At 45.0% G+C, this 26,248-nt stretch overlaps 2 protein-coding genes across 4 annotated transcripts in view; one reads left to right on the top strand and one right to left on the bottom strand.

The window, feature by feature from the left end:
* Positions 1-308: 308 nt before the first annotated feature.
* On the bottom strand, positions 309-16,164 carry RAG2 (recombination activating 2). Its single transcript, XM_073604180.1, has 2 exons — positions 15,927-16,164; positions 309-2,001 (listed from the first exon to the last, which is right to left on the bottom strand). Exon 2 carries the CDS (start codon positions 1,994-1,996, stop codon positions 434-436), a length of 1,563 nt encoding a protein of 520 aa, XP_073460281.1. The 5' UTR covers positions 1,997-2,001; positions 15,927-16,164; the 3' UTR covers positions 309-433.
* IFTAP (intraflagellar transport associated protein) overlaps positions 6,723-26,248 on the top strand; it is a 66,750-nt gene continuing 47,224 nt past the window's right edge. Inside the window, exons 1-3 of one of the 3 annotated variants that reach the window (XM_073604183.1) lie at positions 6,780-6,873; positions 10,264-10,314; positions 24,912-25,060. In XM_073604183.1, the coding sequence (XP_073460284.1) occupies positions 24,928-25,060 (133 nt within the window). In that variant the 5' untranslated portion in view covers positions 6,780-6,873; positions 10,264-10,314; positions 24,912-24,927. Of the gene's footprint in view, positions 6,874-10,263; positions 10,315-24,258; positions 24,311-24,911; positions 25,061-26,248 lie in introns of all 3 variants that reach the window. The other 2 variants (XM_073604181.1, XM_073604182.1) reach the window with 2 other exon arrangements.

Genomic DNA, 26,248 nt, shown 5'->3' with positions numbered 1-26,248 from the left:
GCTTTGGGAGGTGAAAAGACTTGTGCTAGAAGGTGGGGTGGAGGGGCTGATATGTACTGGGGGGTATGTTGGGACAGGAGAGGACTTGTAATAGAAGGTGGGTTTGAATAAAGGGGGGGGTCGCAAATATGCTGGGGGGGCTCTGGGAATAGAGAGGACTTGTGCTTGAAAGCGCCCCCAGTACATATCCTCTTACCTTCGACCCTCAGATCACTCCTCCACATGTACACCTTTTTTTGCCTGCCCCCCTCCATCCCCCCTAGCCCACCCTGCCCCTGTTGTCACCCCTCTGGCGGATGTCACCCAGGTGTGGTCTGCACCCCTATAGTGACGCCACTGTATATAGTCATGAAAGTATTTACTGCTTTAGTACATTTTCTATACTAGCAAATTCTACATTTTAACAAGTTTGATCACCTAGACAGCAAAGACTTTAGTCAAACAAGCGTCTGAGAAAAGATTTCTTCACTGTTGACATTCTGTTGATAGACGCTTTTCGACCTACTTTCTTCATTGATGGCTTCAAGACAGGAACCATCTTTTTGGGAGTTTGCAGACCTCTTTCCAATTTAGCATGGTCATTGCAGAAATACTTGATATCGTTTTCAGACAGATAGACTAGCATGCTTTCTGAGAGGTCCATACACTGGGCATGGACCCAATGTCCTCCATCTTTGGAGCAGTAGATCATGGCTGGTTTGTTAAGTTCTGTGGAATAATATGGGACCCAGGTGTTTATGTTCAGATCACAACCATCACAGCATGTGATCCAGTAACCCGTCACTGACTCATCTTCTTCGTCATCTTCATTGTAGGTGTCATCATCAAAGGCTCCATCATCTCCTAAGAAGGTGAACTCTTCTGAATCTTCTAATGGCATGGAGTCTTCTTGTTCTTCCAAAGACCCTTGGCTGCAGGACTGCATCAAATCTTCTTCTCCACCAAGGTTCAGTACATAAAAGAAGAAGCTACTGTCTGAATTCTGATTCTTGTTGTCTCCTGGAATTCCAAAAAGAACAGATCCATGTCCCATATCAGCACCAAACCAAGTCTTGCTATGCTTAATATCTCCTGTCCAGTCAGGTGTCTCCACTTCTTGGATGTTGATGGTGTCATTACTTAGGGAGACTTTGTTACAGATCATTCTTTTCTGGCTGTCAGACTCATATCCACCAACAATCAGGAATTCATCTGGGCAGGTATGAGTCACGATAGCACTCGAGACAGAGAGATGACTTTGTAAAACTGTACAAGTTATGTCTGGACTTCCGAGTGGGAGGTCCACTTTAACCTTGTAGATGTTTGGAGACCTTATGTTACTTTCAAGGGTATGACCACCTATTATGTAGACTGTATCATTTCTTGATAATGAAACATGAAAACAACGCCCATCTTTTATCTCTTTGATGGTGTAAGCAGTAGAACAGCCAAATTTAAGATCAATAAGGTAAACTAATGGCTGACAGTCAGTGACACTGTTCCATTTTTCTGTAGTCCTTTGATTCAAAGGTATGAAAGATCTTCCACCAAACAGTACCACAGCAGTTTTGCCTCTGCTGTGAACGACATTTATGGAATGACCATACCTTGCTCCCGGAAGGTCACCAACCAAATCTTTTTCTGAACAGCAAAGTACTGATTTCTTGTTGGCTGACGAAACAATAGACATGACGTACAATTTTTGGGATATTTCATTGTTTGGTGTCTTTCCACCATGGATGAGATATTGACTGACTTCACCTCCCGGATTGTCACATAAGCTGGTGACAGCTGGGTATCTCAGTGGAGGGAGGTAACAAGAATCACTGGTGAATGTAGTAGGCCGTAGTTTCAACTCATTTCCTTTCAAGTCCACCAGGAACAGGCCTGTCGGACATACCCTCTTCGGCCAACCTTTCTGACCAAAGAAATAGACATGGCGACCAAACCGAAACAAGGAAAACCCAGGCTGGATTAGAGAGGTGTTAGATGTTGCAACAAGTGTCTGAAGAGTCATCACACCTAAAGACCAGAAGAAAACTTGTTATATGATCATAAATAAGCAATGTTCCTTTATCACTCATAAAACATTTACTGTATGCATTTTAACTTTTTCCTGCAGGGTCCAATTTTTGATCAGTATTCACATAGTTCTGTTCTAAGTTCTTTTTTCACAAATATTTTGTAACCCTTGGCAGCTCGCTATACGCCCACTTACATTGTCCTACAGGCAGACGTGGGCTTTCATTGTGACAACAACCTTCCCCGTACATGACACCACTTATCACTTACCACAATACAATGCAATCCTAAACTTTGTATTCAAGCTATTTCACAATTTTCACTTCCAGCTAAAGTGTATATATAGCTGACACTTTTTTTTCTAGTTTTGAATAGAATAGGGATGGGTTAGAACAGGTCAGGGCTTTTATTGCTTTTTTACACCCCCAATGTGTAGATTCACCCTCTCTTTTTGTCCAGATGACCCTAGTCAATAAGACAGAAAGGGACAGGCAATTCAAATACTTTTGAGTTGTCATCCAAGCAGCAAAAGAAGGGAAATCTTCTAATAGGAGACTCAGGTTCAGGTGACAACTGTCTAAGATTGTAACTCCTTACTTCAAATTTGAAAGCAGAATTCCAGGCTACTATCTAAGCTTAAACCCACATTGGACTTAACCGCTGGTAATCCAGCACATTGTACAAAGTGGTGGGATTCCTGGAGTTAACATGGAATTTCAGGCTTTTGCCTAACTATGCTAAAACCTACTCCCACCCCCCCTTCTAAATCCTATTCTAAGTACTCTGTGAAAGGAAGATGCTTATACTTAGCTCCAGTACAGTCATATGATCAGCTTCAGAGGAGAGGAGGGACAGCCAACAATGGATGCCCCATAGCAAGCCAATAGGTGATGTGACCGTCCGGGCATTCAATCTGTTGGCAACCTCTCCTTTTCTCTGAAACCGGCTGCTTGGGAGATAGTATGATCAAACCAGAGCTCCATCAGAATAGGTAGGTATAAGCATCTTCCTTTTACAGGGTAATTAGGAAAGGATTTTGAAGGGGGGGGGGGGGGGGGGAGTAGGTTTCAGCATAGTTAGGCATTAGCCTGGAATTCCACTTGAACTCCAAGAATTCTGCCACTTTGTACAATGTGCTGGATTACCAGGGGTTAAGTCCAATGAGGTGCATGACCAATGAGGTGCCTGACACCTCCTGAACTTATCTCTTTAATTTACAAATTGTATTTTTACAGGAACATGACTATTCTTCTGGCGCTCTAATGCTGAACCTTCTGGTCTCAGCTACTGCAGCTACAGAGTTGAATGCAGCCACTGTACCCACCCGTCCCATCCTCCTGCCCAATCACAGAGTGCTTTGTATTATGTAAACCAATGCTATGAATTAGCATAAGGGGGGAAGGGAGGACATACCTGTTGCTGTACGAAAGAGCAGCATCTCTTCTGTCCGAGCCCCAGTAGTATAGTGATAGCTGTACTCCCAGTACTCCGTAAAACTCTCAGTTGTAAATAAAATATATAAATCCATGTGGTGGCATGCACCTCATTGGATGTAACCATAGTATACCAGCAGATTTTACAAAGTGGCTGAATTCCTGAAGTTCAGCTTAAAGTGGTTCGAAAGGCTAAATATTTTTTACCTTAACTGCTTTAAACCGATTTAAACCTCTGGATGCATTTTTTTTTACCTGCAAGGTAAAACCATAATGTGCTAGTATGCATCGCATACCAGCACATTATGTAAAACTTACCTAAAAACGAAGCATTCCAGCGATGCAATGTCATCGCTGGAGGCCGCTTCAATCTTAACCCGTCTTCCTTTTCGGATCCATGTGTGTGAGAGCGGCAATTTACAGCACAGGATTATAAGGAACATGTGCCGATGAGGTCATCGGCTTCATATATAGTAAATATCTCCTAAACAGTGCACGTTTAGGAGCTTTTACAGTACCTCTCTACTGTTTAGGGAGGGGTCTATTGAGAGAGCTCTACTGATTAGGGAGGGGTCTATTGTTGCTGGCTGCCACAGAGTCTATTGGTGCTGGCCGTGCAGAGATCTGTTGTTGCTGCCAGAAGTCTATTGTTGCTGGGGGGGGGGGGTATTGTGTTACGGGTGGTCCACTGTTGTTAGGGGGATCTATTGTTGCTGGCTGCAGGGGCTCTATTTTACGGCTTTTCTTGTTATCATTACCAAATTCCATATAAGTTACTTAGCAAATGATACTTGGTTCTGTATTGTCTAAAAGGGCCATACTGGAAGGTGGGTAGGGGATGGAACCAAGGAATGGTGCTCAGAGGTGGGTAGGGGATGGAACCAAGGGACGGTGCTCTGAGGTGGGAAGGTGAAGGAACAATGGGACGGTGCTCTAGGGTGGGTAGCGGGTGGAACCAAGGGACGGTGCTCTGAGGTGGGTAGGGGATGGAACCAAGGGACAATGCTCGGAGGTGAGTAGGGGATGGAACCAAGGGACGGTACTCGGAGGTAGGTAGGGGATGGAACCAAGGAACGGTGCTCTGAGGTGGGTGGGAGATGGAACCAAGAGACGGTGCTCGGAGGTGGGTAGGGGATGGAACCAAGGGATGGTGCTCGGAGGTGGGTAGGGGATGGAATCAAGGGACGGTACTCGGAGGTAGGTGGGGGATGGAACCAGGGGATGGTGCTCGGAGATGGGTAGGGGATGGAACCAAGGGATGGTGCTCGGAGGTGGGTAGGGGATGGAATCAAGGGACGGAACTCGGAGGTAGGTAGGGGATGGAACCAAGGGACGGTGCTCTGAGGTGGGTGGGGGATGGAACCAAGAGATGGTGCTCGGAGGTGGGTAGGGGATGGAACCAAGGGATGGTGCTCGGAGGTGGGTAGGGGATGGAACCAAAGGATGGTGCTCGGAGGTGGGTAGGGGATGGAATCAAGGGACGGAACTCGGAGGTAGGTAGGGGATGGAACCAAGGGACAGTGCTCTGAGGTGGGTGGGGGCTGGAACCAAGAGATGGTGCTCGGAGGTGGGTAGGGGATGGAACCAAGGGATGGTGCTCGGAGGTGGGTAGGGGATGGAATCAAGGGACGTACTCGGAGGTAGGTAGGGGATGGAACCAAGGGATGGTGCTCGGAGGTGGGTAGGGGATGGAACCAAGGGATGGTGCTCGGAGGTGGGTAGGGGATGGAATCAAGCGACGGTACTTGGAGGTAGGTGGGGGATGGAACCAAGGGATGGTGCTCGGAGGTGGGTAGGGGATGGAACCAAGCGATGGTGCTCGGAGGTGGGTAGGGGATGGAATCAAGGGACGGTACTCGGAGGTAGGTAGGTGATGGAACCAAGGGACGGTGCTCTGAGGTGGGTGGGGGATGGAACCAAGAGATGGTGCTCAGAGGTGGGTAGGGGATGGAACCAAGGGATGGTGCTCGGAGGTGGGTAGGGGATGGAATCAAGGGACGGTACTTGGAGGTAGGTAGGGGGTGGAACCAAGGGACGGTGCTCTGAGGTGGGTGGGGGATGGAACCAAGATACGGTGCTCGGAGGTGGGTAGGGGATGGAACCAAGGGATGGTGCTCGGAGGTGGGTAGGGGATGGAATCAAGGGACGGTACTTGGAGGTGGGTAGGGGGTGGAACCAAGGGATGGTGCTTGGAGGTGGGTAGGGGATGGAACCAAGGGACAATGATCGGAGGTGGGTAGGAGGGGATAAAACCAAGTGACGGTGCTTGGAGGTGGGTAGGGGATGAAACCAAGGGATGGTGCTCGGAGGTGGGTAGGGGATGAAACCAAGGGACGGTGTTCGGAGGTGGGTAGGGGGTACAACCAAGCGACGGTGCTTGGAGGTGGGTAGGGGGTGAAACCAAGAGACGGTGCTCGGAGGTGGGTAGGGGATGAAACCAAGGGACGGTGCTCGGAGGTGGGTAGTGGGTCGAACCAAGTGATGGTGCTCGGAGGTGGGTAGGGGGTGAAACCAAGGGACAGTGCTCAGAGGTGGGTAGGGGGCGGAAAAAAGGGGTGACTCGGAAAGGGGGAGTTCCTGCACCTATTCCCTGAGAAAAAAAAGCCCTGGGCTTACCTATAGGTAAAAGTCAACAATGTGACTTTACTGCCACTTTAATGCCAATGAGGTCTCCTAGCCAACATTCCCAATTCTGTTTCTGTCTGCTTGGGAGTTTTAGGCGAGGGTTCTTAACCAACTGTGTGTGTTTGTTAGTTTTCCTCTGTTGCATCCCCCATCATAGGAAAAAAAAAAAACAATAAATAAATACATTTTCACTTGAAGAGAATCCTTGAGAGATTTAAGATACTGCCAGGAGGCTTAACTTTCTGTATCTGCAAACAGAATTTATTTGGTTGGGTAGACTGATCCTTTCACATGATGGCAAACCCCCCCCCCCCCCATCTCCTTTTTTTTACTCTAACCAAAAATGCCTTTTAGTTGTACCGTATATTTTTTTGAAAAAAAAAAATAAAAACAAAAAAAAAGAAGAGTGAAAAAACTAGAATAAATACAATTAAAAGCAACAGTACACAGATAATCAAATACACAAAAAAGAAAAAAAGATATTCTTAGTATAACCAATTTATCCAAAATCAATTTACTCAGCGATGACATCACTGCAGGCTGCACTGCCAAACTATCTGCCTCCCCCGCTCTGCAGCACTCATGAGGTTAATCCAAGGCTTGGTTGACAATCGTTTCCAAGGCAGCAGAAAGCTGAGCCCTGGAGGTGCGGTGCATCATGGGAGTTGTAGTTTTAGTTCCTTTTGCTGCTGTGCAATGCTAACAGGAAGAAACTAAATTTCCCAGCAGCCTTTTCCTCCCCGTCTGTAGGTTTTGTGTTGAGCAGGATATGTTTTGTTCTGGATCTGGTAGCTTCACTGAGGAGGAATTTCAGGTATGAATGAGTGTAAATGCAGGTAAATTATGGGTACAAGGGGCTACAATGGAACTACAAGAGCCAGCATGTTGGTAGCTCTTTGTTTGCAGTTGCAAGGCCATGCTTGTTAGCAGGTTCCCCTGGATTTCTCTTGGACATTCCAGGTTCTACCTGGGAACCAAGAATTTCAAATTAATATTTATAAACCGTCATTAAAATGCACAAAGATATTTGATTTTCAGTTTTCTAAATATACAGTTGGGCACGGTTTACACCGACGCGGGTTCAAAGTCACGCCGCACAGCGCAACTTCATTGTGGTTTGCATATGACTTCTTTAACCACTTAAGGACCGGGCCTATTTTTCTTCTTCTTCCCTTTTTTTTATGTTTACAAATTAAAATCATTTTTTTTGCTAGAAAATTACTTAGAACCCCAAACATATTTTATATATATATATATATATATATATATATATATATATATATATATATATTTTTTTTTTCCTAACACCTTAGAGAATAAAATGGCGGCCTTTGTAATGCTTTCTGTCACACCGTATTTGCACAGGAGTCTTACAAGCACTTTTTTTTTTTTTTTAAATACACGTTTTTTGAATAAAAAAATAGGACAACAGTAAAGTTAGCCCATTTTTTATTTTTCATTTTTTTTTTTTTTTATAGTGTGAAAGATGATGTTACGGCGAGTAAATTTATACCCAACATGTCACGCTTCAAAATTGCACCCGCTCGTGGAATGGCGACAAACCTTTATTGTTAAAAATCTCCATAGGCGACGTTTAAAAAATTCTGCAGGTTGCATATTTTGAGCTACAGCGGAGGTCTAGGGCTAGAATTATTGCTCTCGCTCTACCAATCGCAGCGATACCTCACATGTGTGGTTTGAACACCATTTTCATATGCGGGCGCTACTCGCGTATGCGTTCGCTTCTGCGCGTGAACTCGGTGGGACGGGGCGCGTTAAACTTTTTTTTTTTTTGCTTATTTATTTTACGTTTTTTTACACTGTTCTTTAAAAAAGTGGTGTCACTTTTATTCCTATTACAAGGGATTGTAATAGAAAAAAAGCATGACAGGACCTCTTAAATATGAGATCTGGGGTCAAAAAGACCTCAAATCTCATATTTACACTAAAATGCAATAATAAAAAAAAAATGTCCCATTTAAGAGCTATGGGCGGAAGTGACGTTTTGACGTTGCTTCCGCCTGCATGGTATGGAGACGGGTGGGGGTCATCTTCCCCTCACTCAGCTTAAAGTCAAGCAGGGGGGAGGACCCAATCGCCTCCGCTGCTGCCGGGGGCTTCGGTAAGCGGCGGAAGGAGGGGGGGCCCCCTCTCCTGCTGCCAATAAAAGTAATCTTGCGGGCGAATCCACCGCTGAGACCACTTTTATGTAAAAGCGGACCGGCCGCTGAAGAAGAGGATACCGGGGTTATGGTAGCTAGCTGCTGCCATAACATAGATACTCCACTTCAAAGTGCTGCCGTATAATGACGGCGGGCGGTCTGTAAGTGGTTAACAGAAGTCAATGCTAGTCATTCTGAAGTCGCCCCCAAGTAGTGCAGGAACCTTGAGTCGCTCCAATTAGAACGGTTCCATTGCACTTAATGGAGCGCGACTTCCTGACAAGTTGCACCAGTGTGACCCGAGACTAATGCCGCGCACACACGATCGGACTTCTTGTCGGAAAAAGATATGACGGCTTTTCCGACGGGATTCTGCTCAAGTAGAACGCGGTGACGTACAACACTACAACGAGCCGAGAAAATGAAGTTCAATGCTTCCGAGCAATGCGTCGAATTGTTTCCGAGCATGCGTAGGGATTTTGCGCGTCGGAATTGCCACAGGCGTAGAATTGAGAACATGCTCTCAATCTTTTGCTGGCTGGAATTTGGCAAGCGAAAGTCCGATGGAGCGTACACACGGTCGCATTTTCCGACGAAAAACTGTCATTGGTCTTTTGCGGGCCAAAATTCCGATCGTGTGTACGCGGCATAAGGCTGGGTTCACACTTATGCGAATTGGATGTGGGTTTCCCTGCATCCAATTTGCATTTGCAGAGGGTGTGCCCGGATCTCAAAGGAGCTGGTTCACGCAGCTCCGGGGTGGCCGCGGCCCGCATTTGGAAAGGGTCCTGTGCGCCGTTGGTTTCCGATTCAGGTGCGAATTCAGGAACAAATTCGGACCTGATTTGCGCCTGAATCGGTGAACAGAGACGACTCGGACCCCCTACTGCAGGGATATGCAATTATCGGACCTCCAGCTGTTGCAGAACTACAACTACCATGAGGCATAGCAAGACTCTGACAGCCACAAGCATGACACCCAGAGGCAGAGGCATGATGGGACTTAGTTTTGCAACAGCTGGAGGTCCGCTAATTGCATATCCCTGCCCTACTGTGTGCCGCAGCATGTGTGAACCCGGCCTAAAACTCAAAAGCAAACAGTTATGTTATTGCAGCTTACCAATTCTTGATGTGATGGCTGCATTCGTGTTCTTATTTAAGCCTCGTACACACAATCAGATTTTCGGACGACCGTTCGTTCGTTTTTTGTTGCATGCTCATCTCATGTCAAAAGTGAAGAGGTTACTCCCCTATACAAAAATTCTCCTACGATAGAATTATACTTCACAAGTGATTTCATGTGTTGAATAGTTTTGTATGTATTCTTTTGTTTTCTGAGCATGCGTAGTCTCGCTCTTACGTTTTTTTTTTTTTTTCGGACGAAAACCGTACTAATTAAACGAAAATCTGACGTTGAGTTCACGTACGACAAAAATGTTATCGTCTGCACCAATCACGGCGGTCATGCGATCTTAAGCCCCGCCCCACCGCCCGGCATCATAAACCTCTTAAAGGGCCAAGAGGCGCCGCTGCCGCGAAGAGGTTAAGATTAAAGTGGCTCCTTGTATAACAAACGTCTGACCGTTCTGACAATATTTTTTCAGGTAGACGTCGGCCCTTCTAATCGCTCCAAAACAGCTTTCCCATTTTGGACTGGAATACCTTTTAAATATTAACAGGCTGCTTCCTCCATACCAGACTCCGCCGCACCATTATCGGCGGCATCAGCTGTTCATTAAATCCCCCAGAATAACTTCCACGCCGTACGTACCGGGCGCACATTATATCTCCTAATTTAATACTTTCCCCACTAATTGCATGTTTGCTCCATGTCGGTGCATGGCTTTAAATAGCCGAGCGGTGAGCGGCGTACTGTAAACAGCGGCGGAGCGCTGCGTTTTATGTGAAATGTTATGCCATGAATAATTTATCGGGCCCAATTTACTGCGCTACGGAAATAAATACTCGGAGATAGTGGAAGACGGTGTGGAAAGGTCAGGCGGTTGGTTATGTTGGGTTAGGTTCATCTTTTTTTTTTTCAGGTTCCTAAATAGACGAAAAATCGAGCTGCGTTGGCGTTTCGTCTCCCCAAGGTAATGCTACCTCTGGTCGCCCGTTGTGTCGCTAAGCTGAAAACAGAGCGCTGTACAGAAGCATGGAGGAGAGGATAACAAGTGTATTAATGGAGAGGAAACTAAGCAATGGGCCATGTGCCGGGATATTTAAAAGGACCTCTGCTGGAAATTCCAACTTTTTGGTCTTTAACCACTTGCCTACCGGGCACTTTCACCCCCTTCCTGCCCAGGCCAATTGTTAGCTTTCAGTGCTGTCACATTTTGAATGACACTTGCGCGGTCATGCTACACTGTACCCAAATGAAAACTTTATCATTTATTTCACACAAATAGAGTTTTCTTTTAAAAGTATTTAATCACCACTGGGATTTGTTATGGGCGGCACAGTGGTGTAGTGGGTAGCACTCTCGCCTAGCAGTAAAAAGGTTGGCTGGTTCGAATCCCAACCACGAAACTACCAGCCTGGAGTTTGCATGTTCTCCCTGTGCCTGCGTGTGTTTTCTCCGGGTGCTCCGGTTTCCTCCCACACTTCAAAAACGTGTTGGTAGGTTATTTGGATCCTGTATCAATTGACCATAGTATGTATGAATGTGAGTTAGGGATCTTAGATTGTAAGCTCCTTGAGGGTAGGGACCGATGTATATGTATAATATATATGTAAAGCACTGCGTAAATTGACGACACCATATAAGTACCTGTAATAGTAATAATAATAATAATAATAATAATATATACAAAGACTATATATATATATATATATATATATATATATATATATATATATATATATATATATATATATATATATATATATATATATATATATATATATATATATATATATATGGGCATTGATGAGGCAGTACTGATAAGTGGCACTGATGGGGTCTGATGGGCGGCACTGCTAGGTGGCACTGATTAGGCTGCACTGATAGGTGGCACTGATGAGGAAGTACTGATAGGTGGCACTGATGAGGCTGCACTGGTAGATGGCACTGATGAGGCAGTACTGATAGGTGGCACTAATAGGGTCTGATGGGCGGCACTGCTTGGTGGCACTGAAGGGCACTGATAGGAGGCACTGATGAGGAAGTACTGATAGGTGGCACTGATAGGTGGCACTAATGAGGACGCACTGATTGGCAGCACTGATGGGCACTGGTGGGCACTGTTGGGACTGCACTAATAATCAGGACACTTATAATCAGTGCTCTGATTATTAGTGCCCATGTCCCAATAACATAAGGCGGTTATCGGCTTTCTTCTTCTCTCCTCACGCTGTCAGCATGAGGAGAGGAAAGCCGATAACCGTCTTGTGTTTACTTCTATGATCAGCTGTCATTGGACACAGCTGATCATGTGGTAAAGGGCCGATGTGATTGGCCCATTACCCCGATCTGTGATCAGCTGACTCAGCGTGCCACAGGGGGTGCGCAGTCAGCGCGATCACGGGAACACGTCAATGGACAACCTCCCGGCAAAGTAAGCCCACGCTGTAGCTATCATTCGGCTATAGCACGGGCTGGAAGGGGTTAAGGACCGCACGTTCCTTGCACATTTACCGCACCGCATTCAAAATGCACTGCAGTGATCTGCAGCGGGTGTTAATAATAAGTTAACTAGGTCTGGACCGCCTGCCCGCTACGGCTACGGACAGGCCGTCCATACAGGCAAGACAACGTACTGGTACATCACTGCCTGTTTCTGGGTTTAGGGCGCACATACATTCTATGCATGAAGGTAAAAAATCCTTCTGTGTGCTGCTCCCCCCACAGACCCCCCAATACTCACCCGAGCCCCCTCTCGATCCAGTGGTTGTGCACAAGAGCCACGGCTGTCCTGGGACTCCCTCTGCTCGGGGATGGTGGGTCGGGAACCAGCCGGCAGTACCCACCAGCAGTACCAGCCGTGGAGGACCTCCAGCAGTGCCAGCCAGCAGTACCCACCATCAGTACCAGCCGTGGAGGACAGCAGCAGCCAGCGATACCTGCAGGACTGCTGAGGAAGAAGTGAATATTGAGGTCAGTTAAGGTGCAGGTAAACCGCATTGCATCAGTGTGAAAGCAGCCTTAGGTCCCTTTCACATGATCGGTCTGATCGGGTCCATCTGGCTGACCCAATCGGACCCTCCATTCCCCTCTAAAGAGCAGCAGACGTAAACAGACTGGTGTCCCTATACACCCACCTATCTTCACTTCGGTCCACTTAAAAAAACCAGAAGGAGATTCGTCCCCTTCTGTCTGGGCGGATCAGAAGACCCATAAAGTAGAGCGCGTGGCCACTTACCAAGTCGCTAAAGTGGCCCTCACTCCTCAAAAGGTTGGGCACCCCTGATGTAAAACCTTCTTCCGAAAAGGCAAAAAAAAACAGTTTGCTGTAACTAATTATAAAGTGTGAGCTGGAGATTGGCTTCAATTTGTTAGTGTATCTAAATCTGCTAATACATTTAAGACCAACCCCCCCCCCCACACACACACTAAAAATGCTGGGACCCCTGTGCTCATTCCTCTAAAGTTGTCTCTTCTAATACAAGGGGTGTGTTATTGGCCAGATCACCAGGCGAAAAAAGACAAAAAAAAAAAGAAAACGAATGCAGCCACCCCATCTAATGATTGGTAAGCTGCAATATATAACATTTTTGGTTTTGGGTTTAATAGCACTTTAAAATAATGAGCATTTTTACTTTTGGAAGCACTGGAATAGGTAATCAGAACATCTTTGTACATGTCCGCTCTAATATGGGGACAGTACTGTGTTATATTGGGGGGATTATTATTATTATTATACAGGATTTATATAGCGCCAACAGTTTACGCAGCGCTTTACAATATAAAAGGGAGACAATACAGTTACACTACAATAAAATACAAGAGGATTAAGAGGGCCCTGCTCAGAAGAGCTTACAATCTAATAGGGTGGGGCAGGTGGTACAAAAGGTTGTAACTGTGGTGAATGAGCTGATGGAAGTGGTAGGAGATTAGTTGGAGACGCGATAGGCTTTCCTGAAGAGATGAGTTTTCAGGGATCGCCTGAAGGTAGCAAGAGTAGGGGATAGCCGGATAGATGGAGGTAGCGAGTTCCAGAGGATGGGAGAGGCTCTGGAGAAATCCTGGAGGCGAGCATGGGAGGAGGAGATGAGAGAGCTTGAGAGTAGGAGGTCTTGAGAAGAGCGGAGAGGACGATTTGGGTGATATTTGGAGACAAGATTGGGGATGTAGCTCGGGCAGAGTTGTGAATGGCTTTGTATGTTGTGGTTAGTATTTTGAATTGGATTCGCTGGGTGATTGGGAGCCAGTGAAGGGATTGGAGGAGAGGGGTGGTGGTCAGTGTAGGGATTGTAGGAGAGGTGGTGGTCAGTGTAGGGATTGGAGGAGAGGGGTGGTGGTCAGTGTAGGGATTGGAGGAGAGGGGTGGTGGTCAGTGCAGGGATTGGAGGAGAGGGGTGGTGGTCAGTGTAGGGATTGGAGGAGAGGGGTGGTGGTGGTCAGTGTAGGGATTGGAGGAGAGGGTTGGTGGTCAGTGTAGGGATTGGAGGAGAGGGTTGGTGGTCAGTGTAGGGATTGGAGGAGAGGGGTGGTGGTCAGTGTAGGGATTGGAGGAGAGGGGTGGTGGTCAGTGTAGGGATTGGAGGAGAGGGGTGGTGGTCAGTGTAGGGTTTAGAGGAGAGGGGTGGTGGTCAGTGCAGGGATTGGAGGAGAGGGGTGGTGGTCAGTGCAGGGATTGGAGGAGAGGGGTGGTGGTCAGTGTAGGGATTGGAGGAGAGGGGTGGTGGTCAGTGTAGGGATTGGAGGAGAGGGGTGGTGGTCAGTGCAGGGATTGGAGGAGAGGGGTGGTGGTCAGTGCAGGGATTGGAGGAGAGGTGGTGGTCAGTGTAGAGATTGGAGGAGAGGGGTGGTGGTCAGTGTAGGGATTGGAGGAGAGGGGTGGTGGTCAGTGTAGGGATTGGAGGAGAGGGGTGGTGGTCAGTGTAGGGATTGGAGGAGAGGGGTGGTGGTCAGTGCAGGGATTGGAGGAGAGGGGTGGTGGTCAGTGCAGGGATTGGAGGAGAGGTGGTGGTCAGTGTAGAGATTGGAGGAGAGGGGTGGTGGTTAGTGTAGGGATTGGAGGAGAGGGGTGGTGGTCAGTGCAGGGATTGGAGGAGAGGGGTGGTGGTCAGTGTAGGGATTGGAGGAGAGGGGTGGTGGTCAGTGCAGGGACTGGAGGAGAGGGGTGGTGGTCAGTGCAGGGATTGGAGGAGAGGGTTGGTGGTCAGTGCAGGGATTGGAGGAGAGGGGTGGTGGTCAGTGCAGGGATTGGAGGAGAGGGGTGGTGGTCAGTGCAGGGATTGGAGGAGAGGGGTGGTGGTCAGTGCAGGGATTGGAGGAGAGGGGTGGTGGTCAGTGCAGGGATTGGAGGAGAGGTGTGGTGGTCAGTGCAGGGATTGGAGGAGAGGGGTGGTGGTCAGTGCAGGGATTGGAGGAGAGGGGTGGTGGTCAGTGCAGGGATTGGAGGAGAGGGGTGGTGGTCAGTGCAGGGATTGGAGGAGAGGGGTGGTGGTCAGTGCAGGGATTGGAGGAGAGGGGTGGTGGTCAGTGTAGGGATTGGAGGAGAGGGGTGGTGGTCAGTGTAGGGATTGGAGGAGAGGGGTGGTGGTCAGTGTAGGGATTGGAGGAGAGGGGTGGTGGTCAGTGTAGGGATTGGAGGAGAGGGGTGGTGGTCAGTGCAGGGATTGGAGGAGAGGGGTGGTGGTCAGTGCAGGGATTGGAGGAGAGGGGTGGTGGTCAGTGCAGGGATTGGAGGAGAGGGGTGGTGGTCAGTGCAGGGATTGGAGAAGAGGTGGATAAGTCTGGCAGCAGCATTCATGATAGACTGAAGAGGGGAGGAGCCTATGGAGAGGTAAGCCAATGAGAAGGGAGTTGCAATAGTCAAGGCGAGAGATAACAAGGGAGTGAATGAGGAGCTTGATGGTTTTTATTTGTTAAAAAAGGGCAAATTTTAGAGATGTTACGGAGGTGAATTCTACAAACTTTTGACAACGATTGGACTTGGGTCTGAAATGACAAGTCAGAGTCTAGGATTACACCTAGTACCCTGGTGTGAGGGGAGGGACTGATGGTTGCATGGTTGATTTTGATGGAAATGTCATGGAGGGGGGCACGGGCGGGGGGGGGGGGGATATTATATTAATAGCTCTGTTTTATAGAGATTTAGTTTGAGGAAGTGGTGTGACATCCATACTGATATGTCAATTAGTAAGTTAGTAATGCAAGAGGAGACTGAAGGAGTGAGGTGAGGAGTAGACAGATAGATTTGGGTGTCGTTAGCGTATAAGTGGTATTGGAAGCCATGGGCGGTTATCAGGTGACCAAGGTAGGAGGTGTAGATAGAGAAGAGAAGGGGTCCAAGACAGAGGCTTGGGGGACCCCCACAGAAAGGGGCAATGGAGAGGAGGAGACAGAGTTGTAGGTGACACTGAAGGAGCACTTTGATAGATAGGCAGAGAACCAGGATAGAGCAGAATCTCGGAGGCCAAGGGAATGTAGTTTATTGAGAAGGAGCAGGTGGTCAACAGTATCAAGGAATTCTTTCCTATTATATATTATTATATATACATAGAAATGGGTCTAGTTCTAGAATCAGAGCCCACTTACCTGCCCCCTCTGTGTCCTCCTGCAGGTACTGTGTCTGGCAGCACTGAGGTCCCTCTATAGTAGTGAAGTTTGTACGATCGCTCTGTGCAGATGTGCCCCAACCCCAGTGCAATGTGGGTAACCGTCTGTGACCGTTTTTTTACCTCGCTCTGTACTCTGCCACTTACTTAACCCTTTCCAGCACAGCCTCAGAGAATATCGCAGCTGGGAACCTTCACCACAAAAGAGCCGAGGGGGAAGAGGAAGGAGCCTGTTGTGCATGGGGGTTCAGTTACAGTCAGAGATGGCATGAAAACCTGAATGATTCATGAAAACGACTCCTTTAGGGCTGATCTAGACATGCATCTAAATCTCCCTCAAGGCCTGGGTTACATTTCAGACCTCCGCATGTGATTTGCAGAGGAATCGCACCGCATTCCTGTGCAAATCACATGCGGTTGCGATTTGAGCCTATTCATTTTTAAATGGCTCAAATCGCACCAGATCCGCATGAAGGAGGTGCAGGCAGCACGCAATGTGTTCTGCAACCTGCTTTTGGGGTGTCTTTAACCATTTAAATGATCACTAAAGATTTTTTTTTTTAATAACAAACATGTTATACTTCCCTCCACTGTGCAGCTCGTTTTGCAGAGTGGCCCCGAACCTGGTCTTCTGGGGTCCCTCGGCGGCTGTCTCGGCTCCCCCCCCCGCAAGGACTCTACACCTTCATGAGAGATCCCTCGCATGGTGTTGAGTTCTTGCGGGTGCGCTCCCGTGATACAGCCGGCGGCCATAGCCACTCACTGTATCACTCGGCCCCGGCGTGCCGCGTCATTGAATGTGATTGACAGCAGCGTGAGCCAATGGCTGCGCTGCTTTCAATCCATCCACTCTAGCCAATCAATGGCCAGGCTGAGTGGCGAAGAGGATGTGGGGGGCGAGCGCGGGACTTTCCAGGGTTCAGGTAAGTAAAACGGGGGGCCTGGGGGGGGGGGGGGCGGTATTGCCGGATGTTTTTTCACCTTAATGCATAGAATGCATTAAGGTGAAAAAACTTTTACCTTTTACAACCCCTTTAAGATAAACAGGGAACAATCAGCACAAACACAGAAAAAGAGCACAAACAAATGCAAGCTGAACACTATAGGTAATCACATAAACCTAAAAATAATTAGTGAATCAATGGTAAGTGCAGCGCAAAAAGTTATTAAAAAGAAGGAAAAAGTCCAAATGAATGGGAACTCAAATAACCAGACAGATGAAATTATAAGATCCCTCGTGAAGAATGGTGGAAATGGATTCTTCCAATGATAGGTGACAATATCCTCCACCTCATAAGCCAAAATACAGAGGGGGACACGGAGGAAGGGGGACATGGAGGAAGGACACGGAGGAAGAAAGGAGGGGGACAGCAGAACGGAGAGGGCATGGAGGGGGACTGGAGGAGGATGCGGGGACAGTCAGCGGTGATCGTGTGGGGGAGTTACAAGCACCAATCACCGCTGTATAGATCATTTCACTAAAGCAGCTGAAGGGGAGGGGGGGGAAAGAAGCTTGTAACTCCCCCACTCACCGATCACCGCTGACTGTCCAGGTATCGGGTGAAGTATCGGGAGCATTTGCCAAGTACAAGTACTCGGGCAAATGCTTGGTATCGGTGCCGATACCGATACTAGTATCGGTATCGGGACAAACCTAATTCAAATAAAAGTCTGAGTACACTTATGCCGTGTACACACGGGGGGACTTTTCGGCATCAAAGGTCCGACGGACTTTCAACAAACTTTTGACGGACTTCTGACGGACTTTTGAAGGAACGGACTTGCCTACACACGATCACACCAAAGTCCGACGGATTTGTACGTGATGACGTACGACCGGACTAAAATAAGGAAGTTCATAGCCAGTAGCCAATAGCTGCCCTAGCGTCGGTTTTCGTCCGTCGGACTAGCATACAGACGAGCGGATTTTTCGATAGGAACTGGGTCCGGCGGAAAGATTTGAAACATGTTCCAAATCTAAAGTCCGTCTGATTTTCGACCGAAAAAGTCCACTGCGGGTCCGATGAAGTCCACACACGGTCGGATTGTCCGACGGATTCGTTCCGACGGACCAGTCTGGTCGAAAAGTCCGCCCGTGTGTAGGCGGCCTTAGAGTGTGTCCTTTTTCTTTTGGGAACGCTCCTCATACCACGTATCACCACCGGTTTCTGAGGCTTTCACTGCTGGACCTCACTACTGGACAAGGAGCTCCATGTGCCCGGATTGAGGATCGCTTAAGCCCTGCTGGAGGTTAACACCATCCGTGTGGGGATAAACGCGCTCTTGACCTTCTGTAAAAAAGGAGGTCCACCATTCCTGATAAGCGTTTTTTGGCTTATGAGGTGGAGGATATTGTCACCTATCATTGGAAGAATCTATTTCCACCTCTCTTCATGAGGGATCTTATAATTCTAATTATGGTTATTTGAGTTCCCATTCATTTGGATCGGACTTTTTCCTTCTTTTTAATATTTTTTTGCGCTGCACTTACCATTGTTTAACCACTTAAGGACTGGAAGGATTTGCACCCTTGGTGACCAGGCCACTTTTTGCGCTACAGCACTGCGTTGCTTTAACTGACAATTGCGCGGTCGGGCCCAAATAAAATTGATGTCTTTTTTTTTCCCCCCACAAATAGAGCTTTTTTCTGGTGGTATTTGATCACCTCCGCCATCTTTATTTTTTTGTACTATAAACAAAAGAAAAAGCGACATTTTTGAAAAAAAGCAATATTTTTTTACTTTCTGCTATAATAAATATCCACCCCCCCCCAAAAAAAAAAAAAAATCCTCAGTTTATGCCGATTATGTATTCTTCTGCATATTTTTGGTAAAAAAAAACACAATAAGCGTATATTGATTGCTTTGCACAAAAATTACTATGTCTACAAAATAGGGAATAGATTTATGGCATTTTTATTATTCTTATTATTTTTTTAATAGTAATGGCGGTTATCTGCGATTTTTTTTTTTTTTTTTTTTTTTTTTTTTTTTTTTTTTTTTTTTAGCAAGACTGCGACATTGAGGCGGACAGATCGGACACCTAACTTTTTTGACACATTTTTGGGAACCATTGACATTATTACAGTAATCAGTGCTAAAAATATGAATACACTGACATTGTACTAATGTCACTGGCAGGGAAGGGGTTAACATCAGGGGCGATCAAGGGGTTAAATGTGTTCCCTGGGTGTTTTCTAACTGTATGGGGGGATGAGCTACCTGGGGAAACACACAGATCCGTCTCCCTGCATAGCAGAATCTCTCCTGTCGGAACAGAGATTTTCCTTGTTTACACAGGCTGATCACCGTTCTGTCACTGCGGGGAACGATCACGGGTGGCTGGCGGACATCGAGTCCGCCCCACCCGCTGATTGGCTCCACCACTGGCCAATGGGAGCGCACGCCCCCACAAAATAGAGTTCCCGAGCCAACGTACAATGACTGCGATTCGTGGGAACGAGCCGACCTGCCGCAGTACAATGACTGCGATTCGTAGGAACGAGCCGACCTGCCGCAGTACAATGACTGCGATTCGTGGGAACGAGCCGACCTGCCGCAGTACAATGACGGCGATTTGTAGGAACGAGCCGACCTGCCGCAGTACAATGACGGCGATTTGTAGGAACGAGCCGACCTGCCGCAGTACAATGACGGCGATTCGTGGGAACGAGCCGACCTGCCGCAGTACAATGACTGCGATTCGTGGGAACGAGCCGACCTGCCGCAGTACAATGACGGCGATTCGTGGGAACGAGCCGACCTGCCGCAGTACAATGACTGCGATTCGTTGGAACGAGCCGACCTGCCGCAGTACAATGACTGCGATTCGTTGGAACGAGCCGACCTGCCGCAGTACAATGACGGCAGTTGGTCGGAAAGTGGTTAAAAATCTGTATTTTTTGGTAGAAAATTACTTGGAACTCAGACTTAATACATATATATATTTTTTTATTTTTTTATTTTTTTTTAGCAGAGGCCCTAGAGAATAAAATGGCAGTCGTTGCACTTTTTAATGTCACACGGTATTTGTTCAGCGGATTTTGCAAATGCATATTTTTTTTAAAGAAATACACTTAGGAAAAAAAAACAATATATAACCAATTTTTTTTTGTAACATATAAAAGATGATGTTACGCCGAGTAAATAAATTCCTAACATGTCATGCTTTAAAATTGCGCACGCTCGTGGATTGGCGCCAAACTACGGTACAAAAAATATGGCTTAATAGGTTTTACCGCCCCTCAACCACTAGAGTGAATGAGCCCCAGTTATAGATAAATGATTGTATGGGAATTAAAAATGACAGACGTGAGGTCTTTATTACAGTACGTGTATATTAAAAGAAATAAAAAATGACAGTCGCGGAGAGTGTCTGTGATTTTTTTATTTATTTACTTAAAAAAAAAAAAAAAGTATTACTGAAAATAGGGAACTTTTTAAGCAGTGACGAGGCTTATTTTGAACGTTCGGCACTGTTTTTTGCTATAGTAGTCAAATAACATCAAAGTGAGCCCTGTGTGTCTGCACAGACGTGTTGTGTTAACCGCTATGAACCGAAACTTGAAAAACAAAAGAAATAAAAACACACATTTCCTTCCTTAAAACACCAAAATTTACATAATAACCACCAAAAATCTGCGGTTAGTGCGGTCTGCATGCTGGAGCCCGGGGGGGACAACAAGTATAAGGCTGCGATCGATGGAGGAGGTCTGGACAGAAGGAAAACACTTCCTGTTGTTTATTGGAAAAGGTAGAAGGCTTTGTTAGTGCTAAAGAGCAACTTTCACCTAAAGGTATATTAAACCCAAAAGCAATTTTTTTATTATATTGCCGCTTACCAATTCTTAGATAAGAAAAAAAACAAATAATTTTTTTTTTTTTTTTTTTTTTAGGCTTTTTTATTTTATTGTTTATATTGCCGCTTACCAATTCTTAGATAAGAAGAAAACAATTTTTTTTTATTTTTAGGCTTTTTTTTTTTTTTTATAATGCCGCTTACCAATTCTTAGATAAGAAGAAAACAAAACATTTTTATTTATTTATTTATTTTTTTTGGGGATTTTTTTTTTTTTTTTTTTTACATGGCAGCTTACCAATTCTTAGATAAGAAAAAAACAAATGTTTTTTATTTATTTATTTTTTTTAGGCTTTTTTTTTTCACCTGGTGATCCAGCCAGCAAGTCTCTTGCTTTTCAAAATAACACACTGTCCTGCAGATGTATCGGTTACAGTGTTTTGAGACAAAGCATTTACCACTGACAGCGGTGCTTACAATGATCAGCTTTTATTTATTTATGATAAACCTTTAACGCAACAGGAAGAAAAACTGTTTGCTATAACCGCTTATAAAGTATTAGCTGGAGTTTGGCTTCAATGCATTAGTGTATTTAAATCTGCTAGTACATCGACCATACCCTTTCCCCTCAGAATGATAATGCTGCTGTCTACTGTCCCCCCCCCCCCCCCCGTGCTCCTTTCTCCAGAGTGAAGGAGATCTAATACAGGTGGTGTATTACTGGCCAGATCACCAGGTGAAAACAGAAGGGGGGGGCTTACAAAAAAAAGAAAACAAATGCAGCCACCACACCTAATGATTGGTAAGCTGCAATATATTACATTTTTGGTTTTGGTTTTAATAACGCTTTAATCACTTGACCTCTGGAAGGTTTTACCCCCTTCATGACCAGGTCATTTTTTGCGATACAGCACTTGCGTTACTTTAGCTGACAATTGCACGGTCGTGCGATGCTGTACACAAATAAAGTTTATATCCTTTTTTCCCCACAAATAGAGCTTTCTTTTGGCGGTTTTTATTTTTTGTGCTGTAAACAAAAAAAAAAGCCCGACAATTTAAAAAAAAAATAAATATTTTTTTACTATCTGCTATAAAACACATCCAATAAAAAAAAAAAAAAAATTAAAAAATCTAATTTCTTTATCAATTTAAGCCAATATATATTCCGCTACATGTTTTTGGTAAAAATCCCAATAAGTGTATATTGATTGGTTTGCGCAAAAGTTATAGTGTCTACAAACTATGGGATAGAGTTATGGAATTTTTTTTTTTTTTACTAGTAATGGCGGCGATCAGCGCCTTATAGTGTGACTGCGATATTGCGGCGGAAATATCGGACACTGACCTTTTTGACACTTTTTTGGGGACCAGTGACACTAATACAGTGATCAGTGCTAAAAATATGCACTGCCACTGTACTAATGACACTGGCAGGGAAGGGGTTAACCATAGCTCCCAACTGTCCCTGATTTCGAGGGACTGTCCCTGATTTGGAGCAATGTCCCTCATTCCTCCTCATTTGTCCCTCGTTTTGGTCTGATCTATATAGCTGTTTCCCAGCACTAAAATTTTCATCTGATTTCTAAATTGCTGCATTTGTAAATTCCAAAAGCCAATATAAAGGAATAGTAGTGGTAAAAAAAAAACACTGGTTAAGCCCACAAATCTTATTTTTTTGAACAATTCTCCTTTAAGGGGGCGTGGCAAGGGGTGTGTCCTATGCCCTGCATACTTTTGCTGATAGGTGTCCCTCATTCCCATCTCAAAAAGTTGAGAGGTACGCGGTTAACACCAGGGGCGATCAAAGGGTTAAATGTGTTCCCTGTGATTGCTTGCTAACTGTGGCAAAGGTGCTTGCTCTTACGGAAGGCAGAGATCCGTGTTTACATAGGCAGACTATTGAAGGGCTGTGATTAAGCACTGTTTATAGTGTGAAACGCGTCAGATTTCCTGTCCGCTCTGCTGTGGCATGTATTTTTGATCCTGTTTTTTGAATAAAAGGCAATTTTTGGATTGTGGCTGTCCAGAACTTTTTCCTATTTTAGTTACATAGGCAGACGCCGTTCTGCTTCTCTCAGGAGCGATCGGTGGGTCCAGCTGGGTGTCGAGTCCGCCGGACCCACCGATTGGTTCCCGCTGCAATCACAGCAGGAGTGGGTTGCATGCGCGCCCCAGGCCCAGGAGTGCAGGATCATGTATAGGTGCGGGATTCTGCACAGGGGAGCCGCTGCCCTGCAACTGGTTAAGCCTTGAGGTTCAAGTAGGGGTGATGGCCTACTGTACCTGTTCAATATTTCTGATTTTCAGCCAGGCATAGATGTAGATCACATGCTTAAAGTAGATATAATCCATATCTGAATGACTTGTAGGGATCTATTAAAAAAAAAAAAAAAAAATTCAAATAGCCATTCATCCAAATTATTATTATTATTATTATTATTATTATTATACAGGATTTAATAGCGCCAACAGTTTGCGCAGCGCTTTACAACATGGGGGCAGACAGTGCAGTTACAATACAATTGGATACAGGGGGCATCAGAGAGCCCTGCTTATTAGAGTTTACATTCTAAGCGGGTCAAGCGATCCAAAAGAAAAATAAAGTTTTGCGTTCCATAGGATAGGAGAGGCTCTGGAGGCGAGGACGAGAGGAGGTGACGAGGGAACTAGAGAAGCAGTAGACATATGCAATTTGTTTAGTTCCGAATTATTTTTAATTTTGACAGATTCGTTAATTCCAAAATTTCCGAATTTTTTAATTTCCGAAACTTCGAATTTCCGAGTTTTAGAATTTTCAAATTTCCGATTTTTCGACATTTCGAAAATTGGAAAATTTGAAATTTAGGAAAATTCGAATATTTGAAATTTCAAAAGTTTGGAAATTTGAAAATCCAAAAATAAGAATGAAAATCTGAAAAATTCAAAAGAATGAAAATCTAAAAAATTCGAAAACCCGAAAATCTGAAATAATAACTAACTAATAATAAATTATAGGTATTGGAATTTCCTTTCAAATTTGGCTGTTAGTGAACATAAAGAATATAAATTGATCCGAAGTCATGAATTATCCGAAATAACAAATGCCGTATCTAAACAAATGGAATGTAACGATCTAATAAAAATAAATAACAATAATAATAATAAAACCTGTTTATTATTATTTTTTTATTAATTTGTTCCATTCCATTTGTTTAGATGCGGCATTCGTTATTTTGGATCATTCGTAACTTCAGATAAATTTGTATTGGTTATGTTCACAAACTGACAAATTTGAAAGGAAATTCCAATACCTATAATTTAATAGTTATTATTTCGAATTTTCCTGATTTTATTTCTTTTTTTCAGATTTTTGAATTTTCAGATTTTTTAATTTCGGAAATTCAAATTTCTTAAATTTGAAAATCCGAATTTTCGGATTTCCAAATTTTGGCATTTCCGAATTTTTTCAAATTTACGAATTTACGAAAGAAGCAAAAAAAACAAATGAAATGAAGACAAACAATTTTTTTTTTCAGTGCACATGTCTAAGAAGCAGGAGGTCTTGGGAGGAATGAAGAGAACGAGTAGGTTGGTATTTTAAGACTAGGTTAGTGATATAGCTGGGGGCCGAGTTGTGGATGGCTTTGTAAGTTATAGTTGGTATTTTGAATTTAATTAGTTGGGTGAGCGGAAGCCAGTGGAGGGATTGGCAGAGAGGGGTAGCAGACGGTGAGTGGTTGGTAAGGTGGATGTAAAGGTAATCCCATGAGGATTGAGTCTGCATGTACTTTCATTGTATGCGAATTGGGCACGAAAGGAACGTTCTTTAGGATATTTTCTCTTCTGAACAAATATGGGTATTAGTAAAATACCTAATTATAGCCACTAGATGGAGCTGAGGAGCATAGTAAATGCATATAAGAGATACAATGTAACAATTCTAGAGAACGCTAGAGGGAATTGGCAAATCTGGTTTTATTTAGTTGCTAATTCCCTCTAGCAATCTATAGAATTGCTACATTGTATCTCTTGTTGCAAAGACCTAGGTTCTACACTTCATTGATCTCTATCCTAACAGAATGCTATTGACAAGAGCTTTGTTTTGTTTTTTTTTGCTTCAGTTTGCAAATATTGATGTTTGCAGAGATGTGATTTGTTCTAGAAATGAACCATTTTTGTTTTTATTTAGACCTGGATTTAAGGCAATGCCGAGCTCTTGTGACCAATGCCCTGCGGTGACAGATGTGGAGATGGCCTGTACTGTTCTTAATAGGTTTGTCGGCATCCCAGAGCAGACCTATGAAGACTTCCTAACAACATTCACCCATCTTCCCCAAGGTGAGCGTCATTCACATCACAGTGATATTTGAGATCATTTATTAGTGTTAAATTGCTGCCATATTTTATTTATGTTTTGATTTGATTAGAGTGGGGAGAGAGAAAAAAAAAAACAACAGAGATAAGATAACATCGGCTCATACGTAACATGCAGCCAATCACAATCAGCAGTAAATAGTAGGCCATTCCCAAATGTCTGTATGAGCCAATGGCCTAAGCCTTCATTAGAACCTTTGGATAGATTACTGTCATCATCCCGGTTTTTTTATGCGGATATGGTTGCCTCTGGACTTTTCATATCTCCACTGGTGAGATATCTTGATAAATGTTATCAGATCTGCCCACATGGTAAAGGTACACTATATTGTCAAAAGTATTGGGACACCTGCCTTTACACGCACATGAACTTTAATGACATCCCAGACTAATACCCCGTACACACGGTCGGACATTCCGACAACAAAATCCATGGATGTTTTCCGACGGATGTTGGCTCAAACTTGTCTTGCATACACACAGTCACACAAAGTTGACGGAAAATCCGATCGTTCTGAACGCGGTGACGTAAAACACGTACGTCGAGACTATAAACGGGGCAGTAGCCAATAGCTTTCGTTTCTTAATTTATTCTGAGCATGTGTAGCACTTTGTGCGTCAGATTTGTGTACACACGATCGGAATTTCCGACAACGGATTTTGTTGTCAGAAAATTTTATAGCCTGCTCTCAAACTTTGTGTGTCGGAAATTCCGATGGAAAATGTGTGATGGAGCCCACACACGGTCGGAATTTCCGACAACAAAAAAAAGAAAATCCGACCGTGTGTACGGGGCATTAGTCCGTAGGGTTCAATATTGAGTTGGCCCACCCTTTGCAGCTATAACAGCTTCAACTCTTCTGGGAAGGCTGTCCACAAGGTTTAGGAGTGTGTCTATGGAAATGTTTGACCATTCTTCCAGAAGCATATTTGTGAGGTTCCTCCACCCCAAACTCGTTCACCCATGTCTTTATGGACCTTGCTTTGTGCACTGGTCCAAATCATTTGGTAGAGGGGGGAATATGGTGCGGGGTTGTTTTTCAGGGGTTGGGATTGGCCCCTTAGTTATGGTGAAGGGAACTCTTAAGGTGTCAGCATACCAAGACATTTTGGACCATTTCATGCTCCCAACTTTGTGGGAACAGTTTGGGG

The sequence above is a fragment of the Aquarana catesbeiana genome, linkage group LG11 (assembly GCF_042186555.1).
Source record: "Aquarana catesbeiana isolate 2022-GZ linkage group LG11, ASM4218655v1, whole genome shotgun sequence".
NCBI classification, from domain to species: domain Eukaryota; kingdom Metazoa; phylum Chordata; class Amphibia; order Anura; family Ranidae; genus Aquarana; species Aquarana catesbeiana.
The sequence above is the reverse complement of the archived record's forward strand: the minus strand, read 5'-3'. Positions and strand labels throughout refer to the sequence as shown.